The sequence below is a fragment of the Dendropsophus ebraccatus genome, chromosome 1 (genome assembly GCF_027789765.1).
Source record: "Dendropsophus ebraccatus isolate aDenEbr1 chromosome 1, aDenEbr1.pat, whole genome shotgun sequence".
Lineage (NCBI taxonomy): Eukaryota > Metazoa > Chordata > Amphibia > Anura > Hylidae > Dendropsophus > Dendropsophus ebraccatus.
Genome location: NC_091454.1, coordinates 155,108,373 through 155,133,834, shown reverse-complemented (window position 1 = coordinate 155,133,834; position 25,462 = coordinate 155,108,373). Strand labels below are relative to the sequence as shown.

The window sequence follows — 25,462 nt, the reverse complement described above, 5'->3', positions numbered from 1 at the left end:
GAGACTGTCCATGTGGAATTTGTCTTGTTCATATTGGTTGTTAGTTATGAAAAAGAATGTATATTTTTAAGTTTAACAAAGTTCCAATAAAGCATGCATAGGCTGAACAGGTTTCTCAAATTTACCACTTCGGAAGCCGAAAGATAATATGAAATGCAGTGGAACATAGGCGTACGGAGCATAGCGCTGCCCGCAGTAACAAGAGTGATTAACAGCATGAGGAGCAAGGGGTCTCGAGGTGTCAATCACAGCGCCTTATTCAACTATGAGCATGTCATTAGACACGCTTACAGTTAAAGGAGTCAGCGCAGCACCTATCAGCGCACCCCTTTTGATTGATGGGGTGATGCTCCTTTTTAGTTACACAGTTTGCACACTCCTAAGGTTGGTCCTGATCCTGAGATCTTCTTGCACAAAAGTTATATGATGAACTAGTATATACCTATTAAAAGTACTGATATATATTGGTCTTTTATAGAAATCATAAATAGCAGCCATTATGATTTTGCAATTGTAATATGTACGTATAAATTAATAATTTATAATAACCACTTTTTATTTGAACTAATCATCTGATTTACCCTAAAGAATATTGAATTGATATTGTTATCAATTGTAATAGAAACTAAGTACTCAACATCCTGATTCACTTTATAACTTACATCCAGATATTTAAAGGGAACCAATCAGCCCAGTCAGTCTGATATGGTTCCCTGAACCGCTGTATACAGCTCCTGCAGCAGCCACGGCACGTACCACGGCTGCAGCAGTAGCTGTATACCCCCAAAAAAGCTGTTTAATCCCCCGGACGCGTGACAAGCAGCGGCAGGGAAGTAGTCATCTGGGCGTCTCCCTTCCCGTATCTAGTGACTCTCTGCCTGTCAGCGTGCTCAGAGGGGATGATTGACAGGCAGAGAGGACAGTAAGGGACCTCTCTGTCTGTCAATCATCCCCTCTAAGCGCGCTGACAAAATATTCTGCTGTGTCCTCACACTTTATTTGTGATGTCCAAATGGAATTCACAGATATCGATGTACAGATGTCTGTCTGTTTCACAAAATTTACCTTGGTTTTCAAACGTTTATCTGTATGCTTTCTTACAATGAAAACAGGTTTTCTTACTAGGTGAGTACACTCTGGAATAAATATATGACCCTGAGGCTATGTTCACTCAACGTAAAAAAAAAAAAAAGAGAAAAGGCGGATGCTTCTGCTATATAAAAAGACGTCCGTTTTTGTCGCGATTTATTTGACAATGGGATGACAGACGTCCAATGCACACAAAGCATTAAATGATGGACGTTGTCTGTGCGGACGTCAAAATAATGATCATGACAATTATTTTCGGACATCTTTTGCAAACAGTGGAGATAATTTTTTTTATTCACACAAAGTTTTTCTATTATCACCGTCCTTTCTTCATTTTTACTATTAAATTCAATTGACTTTTCAATTAAGCCTTACTCAAAGTCCAATTAGTAACCAAACTAGAATAATGTACCAACAGTCGTCATTGCAAGGGGAGGCCAGACAGTTAAATGACGTCCGTCATTTCAGACTCAAAATGACGGGAGTCATTTTAAACAGAGCTGTAAAAACATAGTGTAAACATAGCCCCTGAGTTATCTACTGATAGGTATTTCCTATATTCTGCCGTTCCCCAACTTTTCTTTGTAGTAAAACTGGAAAAAAAATATGCCACGTTTGTTATTTACAGGCCACAACCACACTGTGGGGGGCATTTATTAAGTCCGGCGTTTTTTACGCCGGACTTATAAATGCCCCCGCAGCTCCGGCGCTACGGGGATTTATGTAGAGGCGGACTGCCTCTACATAAATCCCGTGCGCGCCGGTGCGCACCGACGAAAACCTACGCCAGCTGAGGACTGGAGTAGGTTTTCGGCGTACATTTGGGCGGAACGGACGGTAAATCGCGCGGACTCTGAGTCCGCGCCCTCCGTTCCGCCCACTACATGCCCCCTTTCCGCCCCCCTGGCGTACTCGGCGGAAAGTGCCGATTTGCGAATATTTTATTCGCAGATCGGCCATTTGCGTATAAAAAAAAATACGCAAATCGGCACTTTCCGCCGAAAATCATCCGTTCGCCGGATGATACATGTGGCCCAATGTCTTTCTTTTTGCCATTTTTTGGACGGACGTCATCTTGTCAATTATCCTATAGGAAAAGAAGAAGGAAAATATACCAATGTACTTTACCTTCCTCAGCTTTTATAACTTAGAGCCTAAGGGATACTTATTGTGATTATTTGGGTCTAAAGCTTGAACTACATATTTTCTATGTACTCAGACTCTTACTCAATTTTATAATAGACTTGCTTTGTTTTGCTTTTTATAAAGGCTGAACAGTTTGTAAAATATAGTACTGTTTTATCAAGTTATAACATGTTATGCTGCTGAAAAACAAAACTCAATTTCATAAGAGACTACAGCAGATCGATTTTTCAAGAAACTTATTTGTAACAGAAAATGAAAGATCCTCTGTAAAAAAAAATACTTCAGGGAGTTCCCCTTTTGATATATTAAATCTTGCTTATAAGATATTTGTAGTGAATGGTGTCTTCAACAAACATGGAGGGCAACAATAGAATGTTAGCATATTTGAGTCAGAATACAGAGTTATATGAAAGTGGCCAGACATATTATCTTCAGTTCAGTGTGATAGCTTTACATGTGTATGTATTGTATTCATATTTAATACAGCACAACACAAAATTAAAGGGGAATTTCAACCTCAAAAAAAAAAAATGTGCGTCAGGGTGCTAAAAAATAAAACAAGCTCACAGGCTCACAATTAAGTGATTGGCCGAGGAAGTGGTTCCTGCAGAGTGGATGAAGCACAGGAACCAGTAGTGAGGAGTCGAATGTACAACATTTGGAAAGGCAGCAGTGGGGAATCGGGGCAGATGAGTATGTGTTCAATTTTATATTTTTTTTGTTGGGGCCAGAATACTGCTTTATGTTTAATGTTCCCTAATTTATTATTGTAGTTTAAAAAAGGTGGGCATGTTGGGCTTCAATATCCCCCATCACTTTGTTCTTGGCAAGATAAGCCACCACTAGTGGCATCAAGTAGCAGATTTCTCCCTTCTTACCATTCCGAGCTGAACATGCATGTGGGAATGAGGGGAAATATCTGTTAGGCAAACAATTGTGTGGCCAACAGCTTTAGGAATTGTATAGCCAGCAAATTAGACATAATTTTTCATTTTGATTAAGCATATTATAATTACATATATGACAATTATGTACTTCATCCTACTAATGCTTTTCTTTATAATGCTTTTCTTAATTTTCTTTATTGTATCCATAACACATTTAAACTCTGTATTGCTATTCTTGCACAATGGAGGGAAGTCTTGCAGAAATTGATAAAAAAAAAAATTGTTCTTGTGACGTAAGCATCATGACCTGTGGTTCCTTACTACTTTTTACAATGGCACATATAACAGTTAAAAGCATATTATACAATATTATGACTAAGCTATTTTTAGAAACATAATATAAAAGATGATTAATAGTATGTTAAGCAATTAAAAGTAAACAATATAAATTGATAACTCATTATTATGAGACATTGGCCAAGTTTTTGAATTTGTTACCATCAATAGAACAGCTCATAATGGCTGTCAGCGATAGCTGGGCACCTGCTAAAACTGTCAGCACTAGAGCTGCACTCTGATGCAGGCAGTTAACCCTATAGATGCTGCAGCCATCGTGGCTGCAGCATCTATGGGGTTACAGTTTTGTGTTTTGCTTCTATAAAAAAAATCTTCAGTCTTCCAGTACTTGTCAGCTGCTATATTTCCTGCAGAAAGTAGTGTATTTTTTCCAGTCTGGAAAGCAGGAAAGGGGATTTTCTACTGCTCTCATTAGTTTCTGTCATGGACAAAGGTGGCAACAGACAATGGAAAGAATACACCACTTCTTGCAGGACATACAGCAGCTGATAGGTAGTGATGAGCGAACATCCCAATGTTCGGTTTGGATCGTAACGAACATAAAAAAATGATTATGATCGGTTCGTGTTCGCTGAACATTCACAAACAAATAACGAACATTCAGTAGAAGCGAAAGTTTCAGTCTACGCACATGCGTACAGATTATCAGGAGCAAAGCGTTTTATTTGTACTCATTTGCATACAGGTTTTGTGTGTAGAGTTAGGAACAAGCATACAAATTATCCGGTGCAAAGCGTAAATTACGCAGTGGCGTACGTTCGCAAGTTCGATTACATTCGAAAATTATCATTATAACTATTACGATCATCGAACAAATTGTTCGTGATCGGCGAACGCGATCAATAAGCATCATGTTTGTACGAACATACGAATATTTACGAACATGTTCGCTCATCACTACTGATAAGTACCAGAAGACTAAAGATTTTTAAATAGAAGTAAATTACAAATCTCAGGCACTTTCTGACAGCAGTTGATTTGGAAAAATAAAAATTTGCCAGAGTACCCATCAATGACAGAGTAAGACCATAATGGTCTGCAAAATATGGTGACATATTTATAGAGTTAAAGAATGTCCTTTTTAAAGGGTAATTGTCACTTCTGAGGAGTCATACTGACATGTAGTAGGGGTCTTGGTGATGAGACCCCTGCCAATCTTTAAACAAATATTCAGGGGCCTTTTCTCCTGATTTTTTTTTGTAAAAAAAAAAAAATTTTGAGCTACACTACATATTATTGTGAAAAAAATACTGTTTCATTCTTGTGGCCCAGGGCCAAAAACTTTGCTCAAATACCTGTGGGGACAACATGCTCAGTAAAGGCCTTGAGGAATTTCTTGAGGAGTTAAGTTTAGAAAATAGGGTCATGTCTAGGGGATTTCCACTGCACTGGTACCATGGGGGTCTCTGCAACTGGACATGGCATCCCAAAACCATTCAAGCAAAATCTGCACTAAGAAGACTGGTGCTCCTTTCCTTTGTAGCCCGGCCATGCATCTAAACTGTATTTTATGACCCCATATGGAGTACTTTTGGGGTGAGTATATCCATTTGTTTTAAATTTTCATTGACACTGCTTAATATTAAACACTTTCCTTAAAAACTTGTGGGGTCTAAACACGACCTATACCCATAGATAAATTCCTTGAGGGGTATAGTTTCCAAAATGGGGTCTCCTGAGAGGTGTTTCTTATATTTGGCACCTCTGTGCTGCACAACCAATACAGTGCCTGAAAAACACTGTAAAAAAAAAAAAGCAAAGCCCCAAAATCCACAAGCTAGTCCTTAACTTCTGAGGCCTGTGTTTGCCACAAGAAGCTCACTAGGGCCACATATAGGAAATTTGTGTAAACTACAGATTTAGTGTAATAAATATTGAGTTAAAATTTTTAGTTATAACCTGCTGTACTACCAAAAAATGATTTAATTGAAAAATTGCACAAACATTTTTTAACTTTTACTTTTTATTTCCACTGTGGATTTGTCTTTGTGATTCAACTAAATGGTTAAAAAATGACACAACTTGTGTTATGTATTACGTTATTTTTTTTTTATTATTCTTTGAGAGGGAATGTTTTTTATATGGGGTGATTTAAGGGAGGTTTTAACATACAGCTCTTTCAAATCCAATTTTGAACTGAACAGGTCAATAATAAAATTGATTTAGGAAAATTTGAATTTTGATAAATACTACATTTTCCAATTTTTTTATGAAAATTTGGATTTTTTTCAAAATCAAAAGGTTGAATGTAGCACCCAAAATTTAACATTATCATAAAATACAGTATGTCACAAAAAAGCAATCTCAAAGTAACTTGGATAGGTTTTCACAAAAAAGGAAGACAGGTCAGATTTGCAAGATGGTCCTTGGTCCTTAAAGTGTAAATGTCTTTTCAGGGGACTTTTTAGGATATGCTGTCCTCTTTATGTCCAAGATGAGCCTGACTATATCTGCCCATTCTATCACTAGTATATGCCACCCTACAAACTCCATCTAAGTGTCTGCATTTCCTATGCGCAGTTGCAGTGTGGATAAACACTACCTTACTGTACCTTACTGTACCAAAACTTCAGAGGTTAGCAGACCAGCACCGAGCAGTCTAACATGTGAATCCAGCATTTTCTATCACCACAAAGTCTTCATTGTATGAGCTGTTTGTCTCCTTCCTGCTTACTCATTCCCCATTATGGGAACTGCAAACCCATATTCACGTTGCTTCTCGGTAATGTAGATATATTTTTCTTGAAAATGAACAGATAAGAAGTGAGGGGAAGCTGGATAAACAACCTTTATTGCCTTATTAAACCTATTATAGAGTTTCTTATATTTACTTGTACTATTTATTTCCTCAAAGATATTTTAAATGACAGTTACACTTTAAGGCCAAAATTAGCCCATTCCTGATGGGGTTCAAGAAAGGCTTTGGGTACCATCATTTTGAAAATCAATGTGGAGCCAACCTTATGGATGCCTTTTTCATAATTTTAGCTCACATTACCCTCAACATGACCCATTAAATTCATTGAATAACAGCCTCTATGTTAACCATAGGAAATGTGTTATATTTCTCCATGGAGAATACATTTGTCTCAGAAGTATTGTATATACTTTGTTTGTGCATGACAGCATGCTGGTGCTTGTAACGGTACAATGTGATATCATGCAATGTGCAAGATCTAAGGTAATTACCGTTAAGCATATGCTGTCATACATAACTCATTTTATTATGCAACTCATTAAAGGGCTGTCATTTCTATACAGAAATATTTTAAAATGAGATCGCTATAAGAAGTTCAGCACAAAAGGAGACAATGACATGTAGGTTTTGATTCCCACTTGTTATAGGGCACACTGAAGTACAGTCTGTCATTTAAAAAAATTATTTATTGATTTTCTCTACATGTCAGTTGACAGAAGAGAAATCCCTGTTCAAATTACATTTATTGTACTGTGCTAGCTGGACTGCACAACATAAACTTAACAGAATAGATGTGTAGAGCCTGTCACAAGATATATCCTATCCTGTCAATACATCTAGTCAGAAAGTCATTTAAAGAAGGATTTATCTTCTTACTATAATACACTCTTTAAATGAAGTCATTGTATATTATATATGTGCAGACCACAGTTAGCCCACCAATACCAAGAAAGAATTACAATATCAGAAAAAATGAGTGCTTGTAGACTAATTGTTAAAAGGAACAACTTAAAGCTCTCTGAAAGGACTATATCAGTTTCATAATTAGTTGCCTGTCACTTTAAATAGTAATTTTACACATGAGAGACTGCTTAGTAAATATTGTTTGTTTTGACTTTTTACATAAATAAAATGATGTAGATTTGATGGTAGAATGTGTAGGGGCCTTAATAACAAGTGGCACTGCTGTGTTGGATTGTTGTGGTTGGCAGGTTCGGATCACGAACATAAAAATATTAACGTCATCAGTTCGTGTTTGCTGAACATTCTCCAACAAATAGCGAACATACAGTGGAAGCATACGTTTTGGTCTACACACAGGCGTAAATTACGCAGTTGTGTACGTTTCCGTCTAGATTTATGCAAATGTGTACAGATTATCAGGATTACGAACATACGAATGTTTACGAACGTGTTCGCTCATCACTAGTTGTCAACCAGGATAAAGCTGGGGCTACACAATTCCCAGGAACCACTGCATCACATCGCCTGTTGTGCAACTCTATCACTCATACAAGTGAATGGAGTCGTACTGCAGTTGCAAAAAGTGAATCTAGGACCACCTTATTTTAACAGGAGACTTGGGTCCCCACTCTTCAGATCATGGTGGTTTGGCCACTGAGATAGAGGATAACTTTCTAATGACCCTATATTATGGGTCGTCTAGAGGAGCAAACGAGCGCTCTCAGTGCTCGTTTGCTCCTCGTTCCCCGCTCGCTGCCGCCGCATTGAATAGCGGCGGCAGCGAGCAGGTGAGTGCGGGAGGGGCGGCGGGGAGCTGCCGGGGGGGGCCTCCCGGGTGATCGCTGACCGTCCAGGCAGCCCATAGGATACAGCAGCGTCTGCTGCCGATGCTCCTATTCAACGGAGCGACGGCAGCAGATCGTTGCTGTATCAGTCGCTTGTTTTTCAACATGTTGAAAAACAAGCGACTGCAACGATCAGCCGACATGAACGATGTCGGCTGATCATTGCACTCTATTCCACGGGACGATTATCGTCCGTAGCAGCCGATATCGGCCGAATACGGACGATAATCTTTCCGTGGAATAGGGCCTTTAGACAGGTGAACCCCATCTTGTCCAGTTTAGAAAACCTATTAGCATATATGCTATTAGAGAATTTTGAGTTAACAACGGGGGATATTTGGTCATGGTCCTAATCCCTTGACCACAGTGGACAGCAGTTAAAAAGAGCATATGTGTCTCTGGAGGACTTGTCCTCTCCTGCATCAAACAGGCAACCTATCACATTTAATGGGTAGTGGTTAATCTTTTAAATCTGCAGGAAAATTGATGATTACTCACATGTTTCTTCCAAGAAAACCATTTCCAATCATTGTTTGTAAATTATAGCCTGCAGTCTGTGTCTTTATTTTTCATTCCTTTCTTTTATGTTTATAGCCTGCAGCCTGCAGTCTTTATTTTTCATTCCTTTCTTTTATGTTTTTCACAAAATTGTTATGTGTGTATAATCCACTTATATATCAGTTTTTCCCATTGAATTCAGTGGAAAACATCTTTGCGGTGTTCAGTTTCATTTTTATATATGTGAACAAAACAAAAAATGGCAATTTGACAACATTGCAACTTGAGACAATAACTGAATGTAAAACTAGTAAGTGCTTCAAAAGCCAAAAAATCCTAAAATAAGGAGAGATAAAGGTTATCTGTTTTTGTATTTGTATCTGTATCTATTTTCATTTAGATAATTTAAAGTGTTTTTCAAAATATTTCTTTAACTTGTTCAGTGTGCTTCCCCCAATTGAAAATGCCATTGCTATGTTTAATCTGTACACATTAGCTGTGATTTTCTCTGTGCTCTCTATCTTAAACAATGTAATTACCAGGAACAGCTTATTTATACAATGTATCCCAGCTTCACGATCATACAACTTCATGTGAGTGCAAATATATAAACAAAGACCACTCACTTTTGTAGTCTTTACTTTGACTTTTCTTTATTTTCAAGCAGTAGTATCACTTAGGCTGCGTGTGAACAGAGCACTGGAGGTAGATGGAGGCTAGGCATCCTCTCCAGGAACAGCTATGTGTCAGTGAAGGTGTGGCTACTCTATTCCCTGCTGCTGCCCGTACTGCTGGTTAAGGACAGCAGCAGGGTCAGTGCCATGTAATCACAGAGAAAAGCCAAGTGTACAGAGCAGACGTGCCTCTGCTATTCCCTGCTGATGTCTATATTCAGCAGCACAGGCAGCAGCAGGGAATTTCTGTCTAGTTTACCAGATGCCATGCCCATTGCTTTCTATGTTTGGCATTGGGTATGGCATCTAGTAAAGCTGTTTTGAGATAGAAAACATTAGGAGCAAGGAGGGGGAATAGAGTTTTGCTGCACTTGTACACAGATAATATGTACAATTTCAGCATAGCAACAGCTATTAAAGCGTAACTGTCATTTCAGGGTCATTTTTTTTAAAACATTAAATATCAATAGTACAAGCGATTTTAAGAAACTCTGTAATAGGTTTTATAAACCAAAAGAGTTTCCTTCTGGACTGAAAAAGCAATCTCCCAGCCTTCCCCCTCACTTCAGAAGAAGCAGGATTTCTGTCTCCATTATGTGGCTATGGAGAGGGGAGGGGCTGTTAGGAGTGACTGAACACGGAGCAGTCTTGCAAAGCACAACACCCTGCAATCTTCTCTCAGTAAGTTCATAGATAAGCACTGACCTTTCTGACCCCAGAATCCTGCGTTTTAGGTGCCCAGACAGTGTGCAAACAGCGGACCTTCATGTCACCTCTTCCTGCTCCCTCATCTCCCTCGGCCCCTCCCCCCTCCATAAGGATATTACCTGATAATGCACAGATAAGAAGTCAGGGGGGGAGGCTGGGAAATTGCTTCTTGAGTACAGAAGGAGGCTTTTTTGGCTGATAAAACCTATTACAGAGTTTCTTAAAATCGCTTATACTACTGATTTCTGCAATAAAGAAAAAATATGACAGTTACGCTTTAAGGATTGGGGGTCCTATTCAATTGCAATTTTCTAATAGATCAGGCTGAACAGGCTACAGAAGTACAGTATATTGAACAAAAAATGTTAAATTTTCAATAAAAAAAGACATGTTAACCTCTTCAAAACTACCCACAGTATATGAGGGGGTGCTGATAAGTCTTTGGCTTTACCCAGAAAAAAATGACATAGGAAGATGAAACTTTACATTTATTCCACATACTCTCCACTGATGGCAACAGACTTCTTACATCGGTATTCCAAGTTCTGTAAGCCTTGCAAAAAGTAGGATTTCAGTTGTGCCTCAAACCATCTGTCATCTGCAGCAGCCATGGCATCAGAAATGGTGGGTAATTTAGTACCCTTGAGGTGTTTCTTCAGGTTTGGAAACCAATGATAGTCAGAGGGAGCTACATCTGATTAATAATTTGGGTGGTCAATCAGCTGGAAGCCTAGCTCCACCAGTTTTGCAGTGGTCGTTAGTACAGTGTGAGGGGAGGTGTTGTCTTGCAGGAATAAGGTTACTTTGGACAGCTTGCCTCGTCCTTAGGCCTTCAGAGCTGCCTTCAATTGGTCCAAAAGTTCAATGTAATACGTTGTATTGATGGTGGAACCATTTTGAAGTTAGTTAACTAGCAGCACACCCTCCTTATCCCAGAACACAGACGCCATCACCTTAGCGGCTGATCTTTGCACCCTGAACTTCTTTGGACCAGGAGAACCACTTTGCTTCAATTCTTTTGATTGCTCCTTGGTTTCAGGGTCATACAAATAAATCCAAGTCTCATTCATAGTGACCAGTTGATCCAGGAAGTTCTTATCCATCCAGAAACCAGGGGCGTTGCTAGGGTCCTAAAACATCCGGGGCCCGGGCCCTCTGAGTGTCGTCATAAATGGTTAGCGAAGGAGCCCAGTGCAGAAGTTAGTAACCTCAATGACCGCTCTATTAGCCCAGCTCTATTTCTGCCACTCATAACAACTGTGGCTAAACAGAAAGAGGCAGCCACCTGGCCTGAGCTCCTGTCAGGGTCACTGTCACCAGTCGCAGTACACCCGAGTGGTGAAAAATTGCCAAGTAAAAGCATTTCTAAGAAGATTTTCTTGCTGTGTCCCTCCATAGTAATAATGTCCCCTGCTTTTTTCCCTATATAGTAATAATGCATCTGCTGTATCCACTATAGTAATATATTTCCCCCTCTCTGCCTGCAGTAACCCCCCCCCCCACACACACACACACACACACTACCCCCACCTAACCCACACACACACACTACCCCACCTGACCCATACACACACACTATCCCACCTGACCCAAACACACACTACCCCACCTGACCCACACACACACTACCCCACCTGACTCATACACACACACACACACACTACCCCACCTGACTCATACACACACACACTACCCCACCTGACCCATACACACACACTACCCCACCTGACCCATACACACACTACCCCACCTGACCCATACAAACACACACACACTACCCCACCTGACTCATACACACACACTACCCCACCTGACCCATACACACACACTACCCCACCTGACCCATACACACACTACCCCACCTGACCCATACACACACACACACACACTACCCCACCTGACTCATACACACACACACTACCCCACCTGACTCATACACACACACACACACTACCCCACCTGACCCATACACACACACTACCCCACCTGACCCACACACACACTACCCCACCTGACACATACACACACACTACCCCACCTGGCTGACACCCCCCCCCCCCACACACACACACACACACACACACTACCTCATTTGGCGGCCATCCTCCACACATACACATTACCTCACCTAGCGGCCACCCCCATCCGGCCGCCATCAAAGGTGGTTTAATATCCCCTGCTGGTAGTCCCCCTGTGTATACATCATATACACCCCATATGCATACACACACACCCTAAACACACTGCACATACATCACATACTTACACACATACTATACATGCATACACCATATACATATATCATATACACCAGCACTGTACATGCATACACTCTATACATCATATACACACATACACCATATACATACATCATATACACATACTGCACATATATCACATACACATACTGTACACATATGCATACACCATATGCACACACTGTACATGCATACACTTACTGCTCATATATCATATACTGTACATGCATACACTTACTGCTCATATATCATATACTGTACATGCATTCATACACGTTTAATACACACACTGTGCACCTTACATACATAAGCACACTTTACACACATACACTTGCACACTGCATAGAGACATCCACAGTTCTCATACACGGACAGGCAGGCAGGCACACACACTCACATAGACACTTACTTTTTATCAGGTTGTCCTCAGCTCCTGTCCAGCCACCCTCTTCCTCATGGTCCCGGCTCTCCTGTGTCCTCCCGCCCCTCCCCCTCCTCCCGACAGCAGAGGACAGCAGGAAACATATGTGGAGGGAGCAGGACCCCAGACTACAGCATGAGGCAGCCTACTGGGCCTCTCCAGGAGCAGGGGCCCCGCACTGGCTGTCATCTGACTGGGTAAGGTAAGAGCCCCATCAGATGACAGCTTGCACTCACTGACTGCTGCACATCCTGCTGCGGGGCCAGGACAGTCACATTCAGTGTGCAGTGTGCCCGCACTGACTGGCATCTGACTGGGTAAGTGCCTGAACCAGGGCCCAGTCAGATAACAGCTTGCACCGGCACACACTGACTCTGACTGCACGGGACAGTCAGAGTCAGTGTGAGTGCACTCACTCACTGACAGTCTATAGGAGATGCAGGGGGAGAAAACATTCGGGGCAGCAGGCATTTTATCCGGGGCAGGAGCCCCGGATAAAACTGCCTAGCGACGCCACTGCCAGAAACACTGACAAATGGACCACAAAGTGTTCACTCACATGCTTTTCTGATCTGTTGTCAAACATTAGGGAACCCACTTTGCAGATAACTTCTTCATGTTCATATGTTCATGGATAATAACACACACATTTACAAGAACTCCCCATGATGTCCGCTATTTCTTTAGCTGAAATTTGCTGATTCTTCAGTATGAGATTGTGCACAACATCGACGATCTCCGGAACAACAACCACTCTCGGACGCCCAGGACGTTCCTCATGATTGGTGCTGAAGCGACCTGTTTTAAATTTTGCAACCCAGCTCTTAACTGTAGAATATGAAGGGTATTGGTCCCCTAATGTCTGCGACATATCACCATAAATATCCTTTGTGGACTTTCCTTGCAGAAACAAGAATTTTATCACTCCTCTGCTCTCGTTTGCTGTGAATATGGCATTAGACTCCGCCATTTTGTTGCACACCTAGATCACTGTTGCCATAAGCTACATACACAAAATTTGGAAAACATATATTGGACACGTGAGACACATGACAATGGGAGGTGCTGCCCATGTCAGGTGTCCAATCAGCACCTCTGCAATGTGATTGTGGGACGCCAATCAGTTACCATGCAGCCAGTGGCTTTACTAGCCCTCCATGCATGCCATAGTGACTGTGCTGGCTCAGACACTCTCTGCTAGCAGAGCACCAATCTAACTAATCTATGCAATGCCAATCTAACGATTGCTTATGAAAGTTCTCTAGAAGGCCTACAAAGTGCAAAAAAAAAATTTAAAAAATATGAAGCACCCCATAATATAAGTTCAAATAACTTCCTTTTGCCATTTTTCAAATAAAGATATGCAAACAAAAATAAACATCTTACACTGTAAAATAGATGCAAAATAAGGCCATAAAATAAAAAAGCCATTTTCCTTATCAAATACATTAACCCCTTAAAGACAGAGTCAATTTCGATTTTTGCGTTTTCGTTTTTTCCTCCTTGTGCTTAAAAGGCCATAGCACTTGCATTTTTCCACCTAGAAACCCGCATGAGCCCTTATTTTTTGCGTCACTAATTCTACTTTGCAATGACAGGCTGAATTTTTGCATAAAGAACACTGCGAAACCAGAAAAAAATTCAACGTGTGGTGAAATTGAAAAAAAAAAAACGCATTTTGTTTATTTGCGGGAAATGTGTTTTTAACGCCATTCGCCCTTGGGTAAAACTGACTTGTTATGTATATATTCCTCAAGTCGTTACGATTACAACGATACATAACATGTATAACTTATATTGTATCTGATGGCCTGTAAAAAACCATTGTCAACAAATATATGTCACTTAAAATTGCTCCATTCCCAGGCTTATAGCGCTTTTATCCTTTGGTTTATGGGGCTGTGTGAGGTGTTATTTTTTGCGCCATGATGTGTTCTTTCTATCGGTACCTTGATTGCGCATATACGACTTTTTGATCGCTTTTTATTACAATTTTTCTGGATTTGATGCCACCAAAAATGCGCAATTTTGCACTTTGGGATTTTTTTGCGCTGACGCAGTTTACCATGCGAGATCAGGAATGTGATTAATTAATAGTTCGGGCGATTACGCATGCGGCGATAGCAAACATGTTTATTTATTTATTTGTTTACTTTTATTTATAACCTGGGAAAAGGGGGGTGATTCAGACTTTTATTAGGGGAGGGGGCTTTTTACTAATAATGACACTTTTTTAAACTTTTACACTTATACTAGAAGCCTCCCTGGGGGACTTCTAGTATAAGTGCTTTGATCTCTCATAGAGATCTCTGTAGCATAGATATGCTGCAGAGATCCATGAAATAGGCACTCGTTTATTTCCGGCTGCTGCAGCCGGAAGTAAACGAGTGCCGAGCCGAGGACGGCGCCATCTTGGAGCGGTCCCCGGCCGGCTTCAGAAACGGAGATCGCTCCTCCGGGATAAGGTCCCGGGGAGCGATCTCCGCCACTAGACACCATGGATAAGCTGAATCCGGTAATCGGATGCAGCTGTCATGTTTGACAGCTGCATCTGATTACTGTATTAGCGGGCACGGCGATCGTACCGTGCCCGCTAATACCTGCGGTCCCGGGCTACAAGCGGCACCCGGGACCACCGCGGTTCAGAGCGGGGTCGCTGCGCGGCCCCGCTCTGAACTCCCTTACCGGCATTAGGGCGTAAATATACGCCCTTTGTCGTTAAGGGGTTAAAAAGATACTGTATCCACCAACCCACTCCCTTAAAGCCTGGTACCATCCATTTGATGAGATTAAGTCCTTCCCAGTCGTGCTTCTGATGCCTTAAGGCCCTATTTCACTAACAGATCTGATGACAGATTATCTGCCAAAGATTTAAGGCAAACCCAGGAGTGGATTTGAAAAGAGGAGATCCAGTCTTTCCTTTATGACCTGATCTCTAATTAAAGTCTGTTCCTGGGTTTGGCTTCAAATCTTTGGCAGATAATCTGTTGTCAGATCTGTTGGTGGAATAGGGCCTTTAGTTAGGGTAAAAAATTATCTTTTAGGCTGGGTTCACACTACGTATATTTCAGTCAGTATTGTGGTCCTCATATTGCAACCAAAACCAGGAGTGGATTAAAAACACAGAAAGGCTCTGTTCACACAATGTTGAAATTGAGTGGATGGCCGCCATATAACAGTAAATAACTGCCATTATTTCAATACAACAGCCGTTGTTTTAAAATACCAGCAAATATATGCCATTAAATGGCGGCCATCCACTCAATTTCACCATTGTGTGAACAGATCCTTTCTGTGTTTTTAATCCACTCCTGGTTTTGGTTACAATATGAGGACTACAATACTGACTGAAATATATGTAGTGTAAACCCAGCCCTAATCTGTAGCAGCCAAGTCGATGAGGCTTGGCCTAGAGCGTTCGACGCCTCACCTTTCTTCCTCCTCGCCCTCCTCATCATTAGGAACACACCCCCCCCCCCCCCCCTGGATTTCTCCTACACATTGCTTGTCTTAACAGTGAGCAAGCACCTTAGCGATCCAAAGCAGCATAATTGTACTATTTAGACAAGCAATGAATAGGAGAATTCCAGGCCAGGGGTATGCCTAATGACAATGAGGGCAGGGAGAAAAAAAGGAGAGGCACCGCAGGCCTAGGGCAAGGACATTCTAGGCCACTGCTTCTCAATTCTAGTCCTCATGCCACCAACAGGTAATGTTTTGAGGCTCTCCTTAGTATTTCACAGGTGATATAATTATACTCAGTGCATCAGGTATTATCACAGGTGTTCTTCGTATCCTCAAAACACCTGTTGGTGGGCCATGAGGACTGGAGTTGAGAAGCACTGTTCTAAGCCACGCCTCATTGACTCAGCTGTTGCAGATTAAAAAGTCATTTTTCACCCTAATTAATGCACTGGGCATATTTTAAAAGATACAACCGGGAAGGACTTTGGCCTTATGCACATGTTCAGTATTTTTTTCCATGTCCGTAGATTCCTCTTGCTATCCACCCATACAATCTGCTAAAAGATAAGTGATGGGCATCTGTAGTACATCCATAGTTCATCTGTATTTCTGTAAGGGTATAAACCCACACACCGTATAAGCAGCGTATTTACTGCTGCGATACGCAGCAAATACGCAGCAAACACGCAGCAAATACGCAGCAAAAACGCAGCAGATTATATCTAAATAACTGAACACAGCATCAAATCTGTACCAACAAATCTGCTGCGTATTTGCTGCGTATTTGTTGCGTATCTGCTGTGTATACGGTGTGTGGGTTTGTACCCTAAATCCGATTTTTAGAAACACAACCTTTCAGGGATCAGAATTTTTCAGAATGATGTTGAGGACATAAAGGAAAGCAAAATTTCAGAAGATTATGTTTATTAAAGGAAATGTGTGATCAGAATATAGGAACTGTCTGCAGAGTCAATCAATGGCTGAAGCTTGTCTGTACTGCTTCCAGTGATGGGCTGAGCAGGTATTTCCAATGTGTCAAGACATAAGCAGAAAGTACTTAACAGAGGGAATGGCACACCAGCAGGAAATTGGAGGCAGGTGAGTACCAGTGTTTTTATTTTCTCCCCCAATATAAAAATATTTATGCAGAAAACTTCTTTCATTATTATCATAATATTCTAATAATAATAAATATATATTTATTTTATTTGCTTTATATATCAGTATTTTTCTGTACAAGCCTTCAATTAAAAATAACCATGTGACTATTGAGTCAGTCACCCATATCAGTATAACATATTTGCACCTGGAGAGCATTCCTTGATACAAAAACAAATCATTTCCTCTACTAATTCTGCCAAGTAAAATAAGATTTAAGTTGGATGCATAGGAAAATACCTAGTTCTAGACTGTGCTGGTACAGCAAGGAATTTATGTGATATTGTTCCTACTGTCTGCTTTTGCCTCTTGGATGATTACAAAGCTGAAGGAAAAGCCGGTGGCATGCGTTGTTTTGCTGAAAATTATATATAAAGGTACTGGAGCATTTAATTGGATATTATAAATGCACATTAAGTATGCCCTTTCCTTCAAGACACGCAACAATAGCGCAGTTTAGAAGAACAATATCTCCATATATTAAGTGAGGGACTTATCAAAAACTGCATTACTTGTAAGGCTGAAGAGTTCAATTGGATTTCCATCAGATTTATTTCAATGTGTTGTACTACAGAAGATATAGCAAACATAGTAGCCAGTAGATATGAAGTACTCATAGCCATGTGAACCTCTGGCCAGTAAAAAGTGTTGGCAGGACGTGCAATTAGAAACGCCATGTTAGTTCAGTCAGTAACAACCAGTGGGAAAGACAAGGACACGGACAGTGAGCCCTGCTCTGTTCCCGATGACTGTCCCTGCCTACTTGTCACTGACAGCCCTAGGCAGCTGTGGACAACCATGAGGACGGTCCCAGCACTGATATAGGTGGTACATGCAACACAGACAGACAGACAAACACAATAATTTCAAGTGGTCAATCAAGGTCAGCAAAAGTACAAAATCAGAGGCAGTTGGGTGGTCAATAGGAGACAGAAAGGTCTAGGCAGGCAGCAGACAGGGAAGTCAAAGAACAAAGCCAAAAGTCAGAGATTCACAGACAGATAGCAGAGGTACAAGCTGAAGCAGGGATAAAACTCAATAGGTAGCGGTAAAATTAAGGACTAAGGGAGGTATTTATATAGGATCGGAAGCCCAGTCCAGATATGATTGGACCAGACCTCAAAATAAACACATCACACAGCTTTAGGTTATTTTTACACAATGTATGAGACGGGTCATGAAACGGCCGGTCTCTGAAAAGATCATCCCGTACCGGCCGGATGATCTTTATGGCCGCAGAGTTCTGATTCGGATGCATCCCTGCGCGCCCGCATCAGAACTCTCCACTGTACGCTATGGTGCACGGTGTGCACTGACATGGTTTTCAACAGCCACTATTTAAAGAGTAGCGTCCAGAGAAAACTGACATGTCAGTTGTTTGCGGTGCCGCTAGGGGTCCCGACCAGAGCGTATACTATGTGTATACGCTCCAGCTGAGATTCCATAGAAGACAAGCAACCGATCTTTTCATAAAAAGTACGGTCATTGTTGCCGATTGCAACAACGGCCGTACTTTTACGAAAAGATATGTTGTGTGAACATAGCCTTGTTAATCAGCTAGAATAAACATATTGTAAGTTTCGATTGTGAAGGGTTATGTGTGCTGCTAAACTGATACAGTGTACTATTTGCCCTTAGGGGACAAGAGAATTCTGCCTGCAGGCAGATTATTAACACAAAACTAATCCCCTTATGTATATACATCATACTAAGAGATTTAGCTTATTTTATTTCTTTTCCCAATTGATGAGCAAGTGGTAACACTGTTAAATATGCTCCTCATTTTATGGTAATATATACCGTATTACAATTAATGTAAACGTTGGTGTATTTTAGTAGATTGCACATTTATGCACACGGTGATACCACATATATTTTTATTGTTTGTTTTTTATTTTATTTTATTTTTAATTGGAGGGGGGTGATTTTATTTTTTAATGTGGAATACCTTTATTTATTGGAAAAACACTTTGTAATCCCCCTAGGGGACTTTTATGAGTGATAACTCGACTGCTCATATAGAACAATGCTTTACCTATGTATTGAATTGATCCATTAACTTAGCACTCCTTTGGTACAACCTCTGACCTGACAATAGATTGGATCACATAGCGGGGGAACAATCTGACCCACTGCACCACCAATTGCATCCTGTAAGGCCATTACAATGATGCTGTGAGTTTTGACATATAGTAATAATGCCCCCTTCCCTGCTGTACCACCATAGTCAATGCCCTCTTCCCTTCTGTGCCCTCACAGTAACTGCCCCCTTCCCAGCTGTATCCCCATAGTAATAATGCCTCCTTCCCTGCTGGGCCACTATAGTCAATAACCCCTTCCCTGCTGTGCCCCACAGTAACTGCCCCCTGTCTGGCTGTGTCCCCATAGTAATAATGCCCTCTTCCCTGATGTGCCCCCATAGTCCATGACCCCTTCACTGTTGTGCCCCCACAGTAACTACCCCCTGCCCTGCAGTGCCCCTATAGTAACAATGCACCCTGTGCTGTGCCCCATAGTAATATTGCCCCTGTGTTGTGTCCCCATAGTAATAATGCCCCCTGTGCTGTCTCCCTAGAGTAATACTGCCCCCTGTGCTGTGCCCCCTTAGTAATAATGCCCATTGTGTTGTGCCCCCATACTAATATTGTCTCCTGTGTTGTGCCTCTATAGCAATAATGCCCCCTGTGCTGGGCCCTTAGAGCTCTGTCCCCATAGTAATACTGTTCCCCTGTGCTGTCTTCTTATACTAATAATGCCCTCTGTGCTTTGTACTCATAGTAATAATGCCCCCTGTGCTCTGTACTCATATTAATAACGCCCCCTGTGCTCTGTCTCCATAGTAATACTGTGCCCCTGCATTGTTCAACACAAAAAAAGACATTATGCTCCCCTAATCCTGACATGGAGCGGGTCCCTCTATCTTCTTATCTTCTCTCTTCTTCAGCCTGTGTGGAGCAGGATGGATCCACCAGCAGGAGCAATGACTTCATATCACTGCGCCTGCAGGAGGGATAGATCACATCCAGGCCCTGCTAAGGGAGAAGACACCTGCCATGATGAGGTACAAGGTTATGGCGGCTGGCAGTGGTGGCCCAGGCAAGTGATGGGCACTGAGCTGAATGCAATCCAGGGGTACAGGTGACGGTCTGGGGGGGTGGGGGGGTGGCATGCTATTCATTGCTGCTGAGTAAGGTCTCCGTGGGTGCTACCAGCGCCCCCTAGCTGTCAGCACCCCGTACAGTCTTCTGATGCGCCCTCCGCTAGAAACAGCCCTGGTGAACAGTTCCTATGCCAGGTGGGAAAAGGTTAATTTAGAAATATTTTACAACCACAAATATTCACCTTCCTAAATGTCAGGCGTAATATGCAGTGATGTTCTTCTAAGATTGCAAAGTGTTTGCCTTTGGGGTTTGCTGGCACAATTTCCAAATTATTCATGGTTCTACCTTCGACCAGTGACAGCAAAATGTGCCTGCTGTTCTGATTCTAGCAGCTGAATGTGTGAATATACAGTAACCTTAAATGTTATAACTGCAAATTCTCTAGATGAATGGATATTATGGAAGTTCTTGTTGTGCGTTTTAGAATGCAGTAATAAATGGAAACATCACTATGTTTAGGGAATAATTTACCCAAAGGTAAAATGCCTGGAGCAGAACAAGTTATGCATATTACCTGAAGCGTTTAACTGGATTATTCATCTAAAAAACAAAACATTCAGACCTCAAGCGGCAAAAAAAATATCATAGCCCAAAATAGAGTACCTCCGGTATGAAACATGTGGACTAACAGGCAGCTGTAAGCAATTTCTCAACATTTTGCATCTATTAAATGGGTACTTCAACACGAGGTAAAAAAATAAACATGCTATAGAAGCATATAGCGTTCCCTAGCTGTCTGTCTCAGTTTTGAACCTACCAAAAATCTGTTTGTTATGGGAGGTCTTCGCTTTGTATTTGATAGTTGTTAGCGATAAGTGAAAATCAAGCATGCTTGAGTCTAATCATTCAGTATTTGAATACCGGTGGCTGATGAATTTTAATGCAGCCCTAGGGAGTCTTGGAAAACACGGATACGGACTATGGCTATATCCACGTTTTCCAGGCAGCCTTAGGACTGCAGCCAACTTCTTCAGCCACCAGGAGTCAATGCTGAACTAAAATTGCTCTCATCTCTAATGGTTGTACTTCCTTGTTGGGCAGTTGTTAAGTACTAAGTTCCAAGAATTTAGTCTATGGGGGGGAAAACGTGAATGCTTCTGTGGAAAAACGCAAATAAAAAAAAAAAAACACGCAGAACAAAACCGAAAAAAAAATCATGCAGGTGTTGTGTTTAATTTTTCTCCATTGACTCTCCGCTAACATGTGGATGCCGCGTTTTTGACCCCCAAAAAGGCCACGGCCAAAATTGTCAATTTTAGTTATGTCTACATTGGAAAAATACATCCTTTAAAAAAAAAATCAATTTCGCAAGTTCGTTTACTCTCTAGCACAGTTTCTCTTTTCTCTGTTCTGCAATAAAGAATGGAAATAACAATCCTATACTAATTCAGGTTGTATTTACACATATTGCAGTTTCATTGCAGTATTTTCACCATACTACAGCATTTTCACTTAAATGATTCAGTATCGCGACAGTACTGCAATGAGACTACAATGTGTGAACACAGCCTTAGAGGATTATAGATTGTTGCCAGAAAAAGACCACTGGGTCCATCTACTATAGTCTTCCCTTTCAGTATTTCCTTTCTTATTATCTTAGGATAGATATTTTAGATTTATCAACCACATTTGCTGGAAGTTTGTTATTTAGTCTTGTAACATATTTAAGGGTTTTGATCATGTCTCCTCTTTCCCTTCTTCTTCCCTAAAATCAGTTACAGTTCTATACTTGTCTAAATTAGTGGTATCTTTCTATTATGTTTACAAATAAATAAAATGTGAAGGTTTCACATGGGGTTCAAGCTCATATATAATGAAACGTTATGCCCCACTTTAAGGCTATGGTTACACAACGTATAGAGACCTTAAGTACCGGCTGGATGATCTTCCCAGCCGCAGAACCTCCTATAGCACACAGTGAAGTGAGCGGGCGGAGCCGCTCGCTTCACTGTGTGAACTGACAGGGTTTCCTACCCTATTTCAATGAATTGTGGCTGCAGAAAACTGACATGTCAGTTCTTTGCGGCCCTGCATGGGATCCTGGCCGGAGCGTATATGATGTGTATACGCTCTGGCCGGGATCACATTGAAAATAAGGCATTGTTCCACTCCGCATAAAGTACGGCCGTTGTTGCCAATGGCAACAATGGCCGTACTTTTACGTAGTGTGAACATAGCCTAAGGGTAGGTGCATACTTCGGAACTCTCGCAGATAACATCCTGCGTTTTCCTGCTTTTATCAATAAGGCGGGGCAGGCAGTCAAACTGCCGGTGGTTAAGGGGTAGCAAGGTGCTGGTACCGAGGCACTTTAATATATTCTCTAAGCATTGTGTAATACTCTTCCAATATCGATAAAATTTTAGACATCTTCGTAATAAATGTGTCATAATTTTACTTATGCTCAGTTATCATCTTTAATCATGTGTATTGATAGCAATTGTCAATGTATATGTTTATTTATGTTTGTTAAATTGTAAATATTAATGTGTTGTGTTTTTAGAATTGCTATGCTTATGTTTCTTATGCTTTATAATTTTAGGTCTTTCTGATGGAAATACTAAAAAGAATCACCTTTTGAGTAGTAGTCCATATTCTGAAGGTAATCTTGAATCCTTTGTATTTTTAATTGATGCTTTATGTCAGATGTGATCATATTAAATTATTTTATACAAATTTTTCTAAAATAATATTTTTTACCTCTGCTATTTTTTTTTTTTTTTTTGCAACATTAAAATTGGACTTTACTGTAAACAGTATTTTACATTAAGGTGTATGCCACAATGTTGCCCCTGGGAGGATCCACATATGAGGAAGAGGGTATACTTTCTGTAAACTGTAATGTGAGAGGAAGCTTATGCCTACAAACATATAGCAGCGTAGTTACCAATGTGACACAGATATAAAACCATGTTAAGACTTGCATTTTAGGGTTTCCATCAAGCTTTCCAGTTATTATTTTGATAGCAAGAGTGGCACGGTCTGCAGGGATATTCTTTTAACCAGGAATACCAGAAACCCTATTTTAGTCAGTGGGATACTTTAGTGTTAGTTTTGATCTGTTGACAAATAGATCAACTTATAGCCGCAGATATCCTGCTAGTCCAAGCCATAAGAATTTAGTTTTTTTGCTGATTAAAACATCTATGACTAAAAATGAGCAAACTTACAGTAAGTTCAGGTCCGTCCGAAGCCGAACTCTCTGCGTTTGACTCCAGGTGGCTGTAGGAGATGGATGCAGCCCAAGGGCTCCTCAGAAAACATGGATGCAGTCATACTCTAGGCTGTCTCCATGTTTTACAGGCAGTCCTAGAGCTGTATGCATCCTCGAGCACCGAGCATCCAGGATTCAGCAAGCCTCCACTTACTGAGACTTTCCTCATCTCTACCTTGAATTTTGTCTCAAAAATGGATGTTGTAGTGGTATGGTGCATGACTTTATAATCTTGTTTGACATTTTCGTATCAACATGAAAAGACAGACTAATCTTCCAAAAGTGGTATAAACCTGTCAGTGCAATGCTTCCAGGAATGATAAGAATAAACTCTGTAATGTCAAACAAGAGCGGAAAAGCTCTGCAAGGTATCCTGCTGTCATTACAACTCACAGGAAAATAATTGTATTCATCACTATGTTCACTTGTTAAAGTGCCAGCCAATTATTGTCATGTTGTAGAAGCCAGAGTGGAGAGACCAGGCGGTGAAAGTGTGACCAGGCTCAGCGGGAAAGGGAGGCCCACTGGTGGTATTACTAGTGTTGTTTTCACAGGGAATAAAGTGAGGCCTTATTATTGTGTGGGGCACCAGGAGGAGCACTATTACTGTGTGAGGCACCAGGAGGAGCACTATTACTGTGTGAGGCACCAGGAGGAGCACTATTACTATGTGAGGCACCAGGAGGAGCACTATTACTGTGTGAGGCACCAGGAGGAGCACTATTACTGTGTGAGGCACCAGGAGGAGCACTATTACTGTGTGAGGCACCATGAGGAGCACTATTACTGTGTGAGGCACCAGGAGGAGCACTATTACTGTGTGAGGCACCAGGAGGAGCACTATCACTGTGTGAGGCACCAGGAGGAGCACAATTACTGTGTGAGACACCAGGAGGAGCACAATTACTGTGTGAGACACCAGGAGGAGCACTATTACTGTGTGAGGCACCAGGAGGAGCACTATCACTGTGTGAGGCACCAGGAGGAGCACTATTACTGTGTGAGGCACCAGGAGGAGCACTATTACTGTGTGAGGCACCAGGAGGAGCACTATCACTGTGTGAGGCACCAGGAGGAGCACTATCACTGTGTGAGGCACCAGGAGGAGCACTATTACTGTGTGAGGCACCAGGAGGAGCACTATTACTGTGTGAGGCACCAGGAGGAGCACTATCACTGTGTGAGGCACCAGGAGGAGCACTATTACTGTGTGAGGCACCAGGAGGAGCACTATTACTATGTGTGAGGCACCAGGAGGAGCACTATCACTGTGTGAGGCACCAGGAGGAGCACTATTACTGTGTGAGGCACCAGGAGGAGCACTATTACTGTGTGAGGCACCAGGAGGAGCACTATTACTGTGTGAGGCACCAGGAGGAGCACTATTACTGTGTGAAACCTAAAGAAGGCACTATTACTGTTTGGGGCACTATGAATGTATAGAGGAAGAGAAAAGAGAGAACGTTGCTGAAAAAGCATGAAATTTAAGCTGTATGGTTAATTCTCCAGAGATGAGTAGTGACTGGAATAAGTCTTCCTGGCAGTCTAAGGCAGAAAAGGGAAAGTGAAGAAAAGTATACATGATTGGAAGTAACAAGTTCTGTAATCACTTATGTAATGTGCACAGCATCTATGCAGGGCTGTGTCTACCAATATAAGTTCACTGCATTGTGGTAATACTGGTCTTGGTATGGTAGCTTCAGTCAATAACAGTATTTTAGTATTCTTCAGTCATTACTCAGTAGTAATATGTGGCCTTGTGTGGAGGTATAATATGTAAGCAATTAGTAATGTAATATGTAGCATGCAGTAATCCTAGTTTTTTTTTTTTTTGGTGCAATGAAGAGCGCCAGAGTAATGTCACATCTAGAGTACTAGATGAATATTCACAATGAGGGGTGGGCCGGTGGGAGATAACCCAC

At 41.4% G+C, this 25,462-nt stretch overlaps 1 protein-coding gene across 1 annotated transcript in view; it reads left to right on the top strand.

Annotated features, from left to right (window-relative positions):
• The window catches only part of LIPC (lipase C, hepatic type), a 99,299-nt gene that overhangs the window by 13,964 nt on the left and 59,873 nt on the right, over window positions 1-25,462 (top strand). The window contains exon 2 of the mRNA XM_069956564.1: window positions 22,869-22,928. Within this exon, the coding sequence (XP_069812665.1) occupies window positions 22,869-22,928 (60 nt within the window). The remainder of the gene's footprint in view (window positions 1-22,868; window positions 22,929-25,462) is intronic.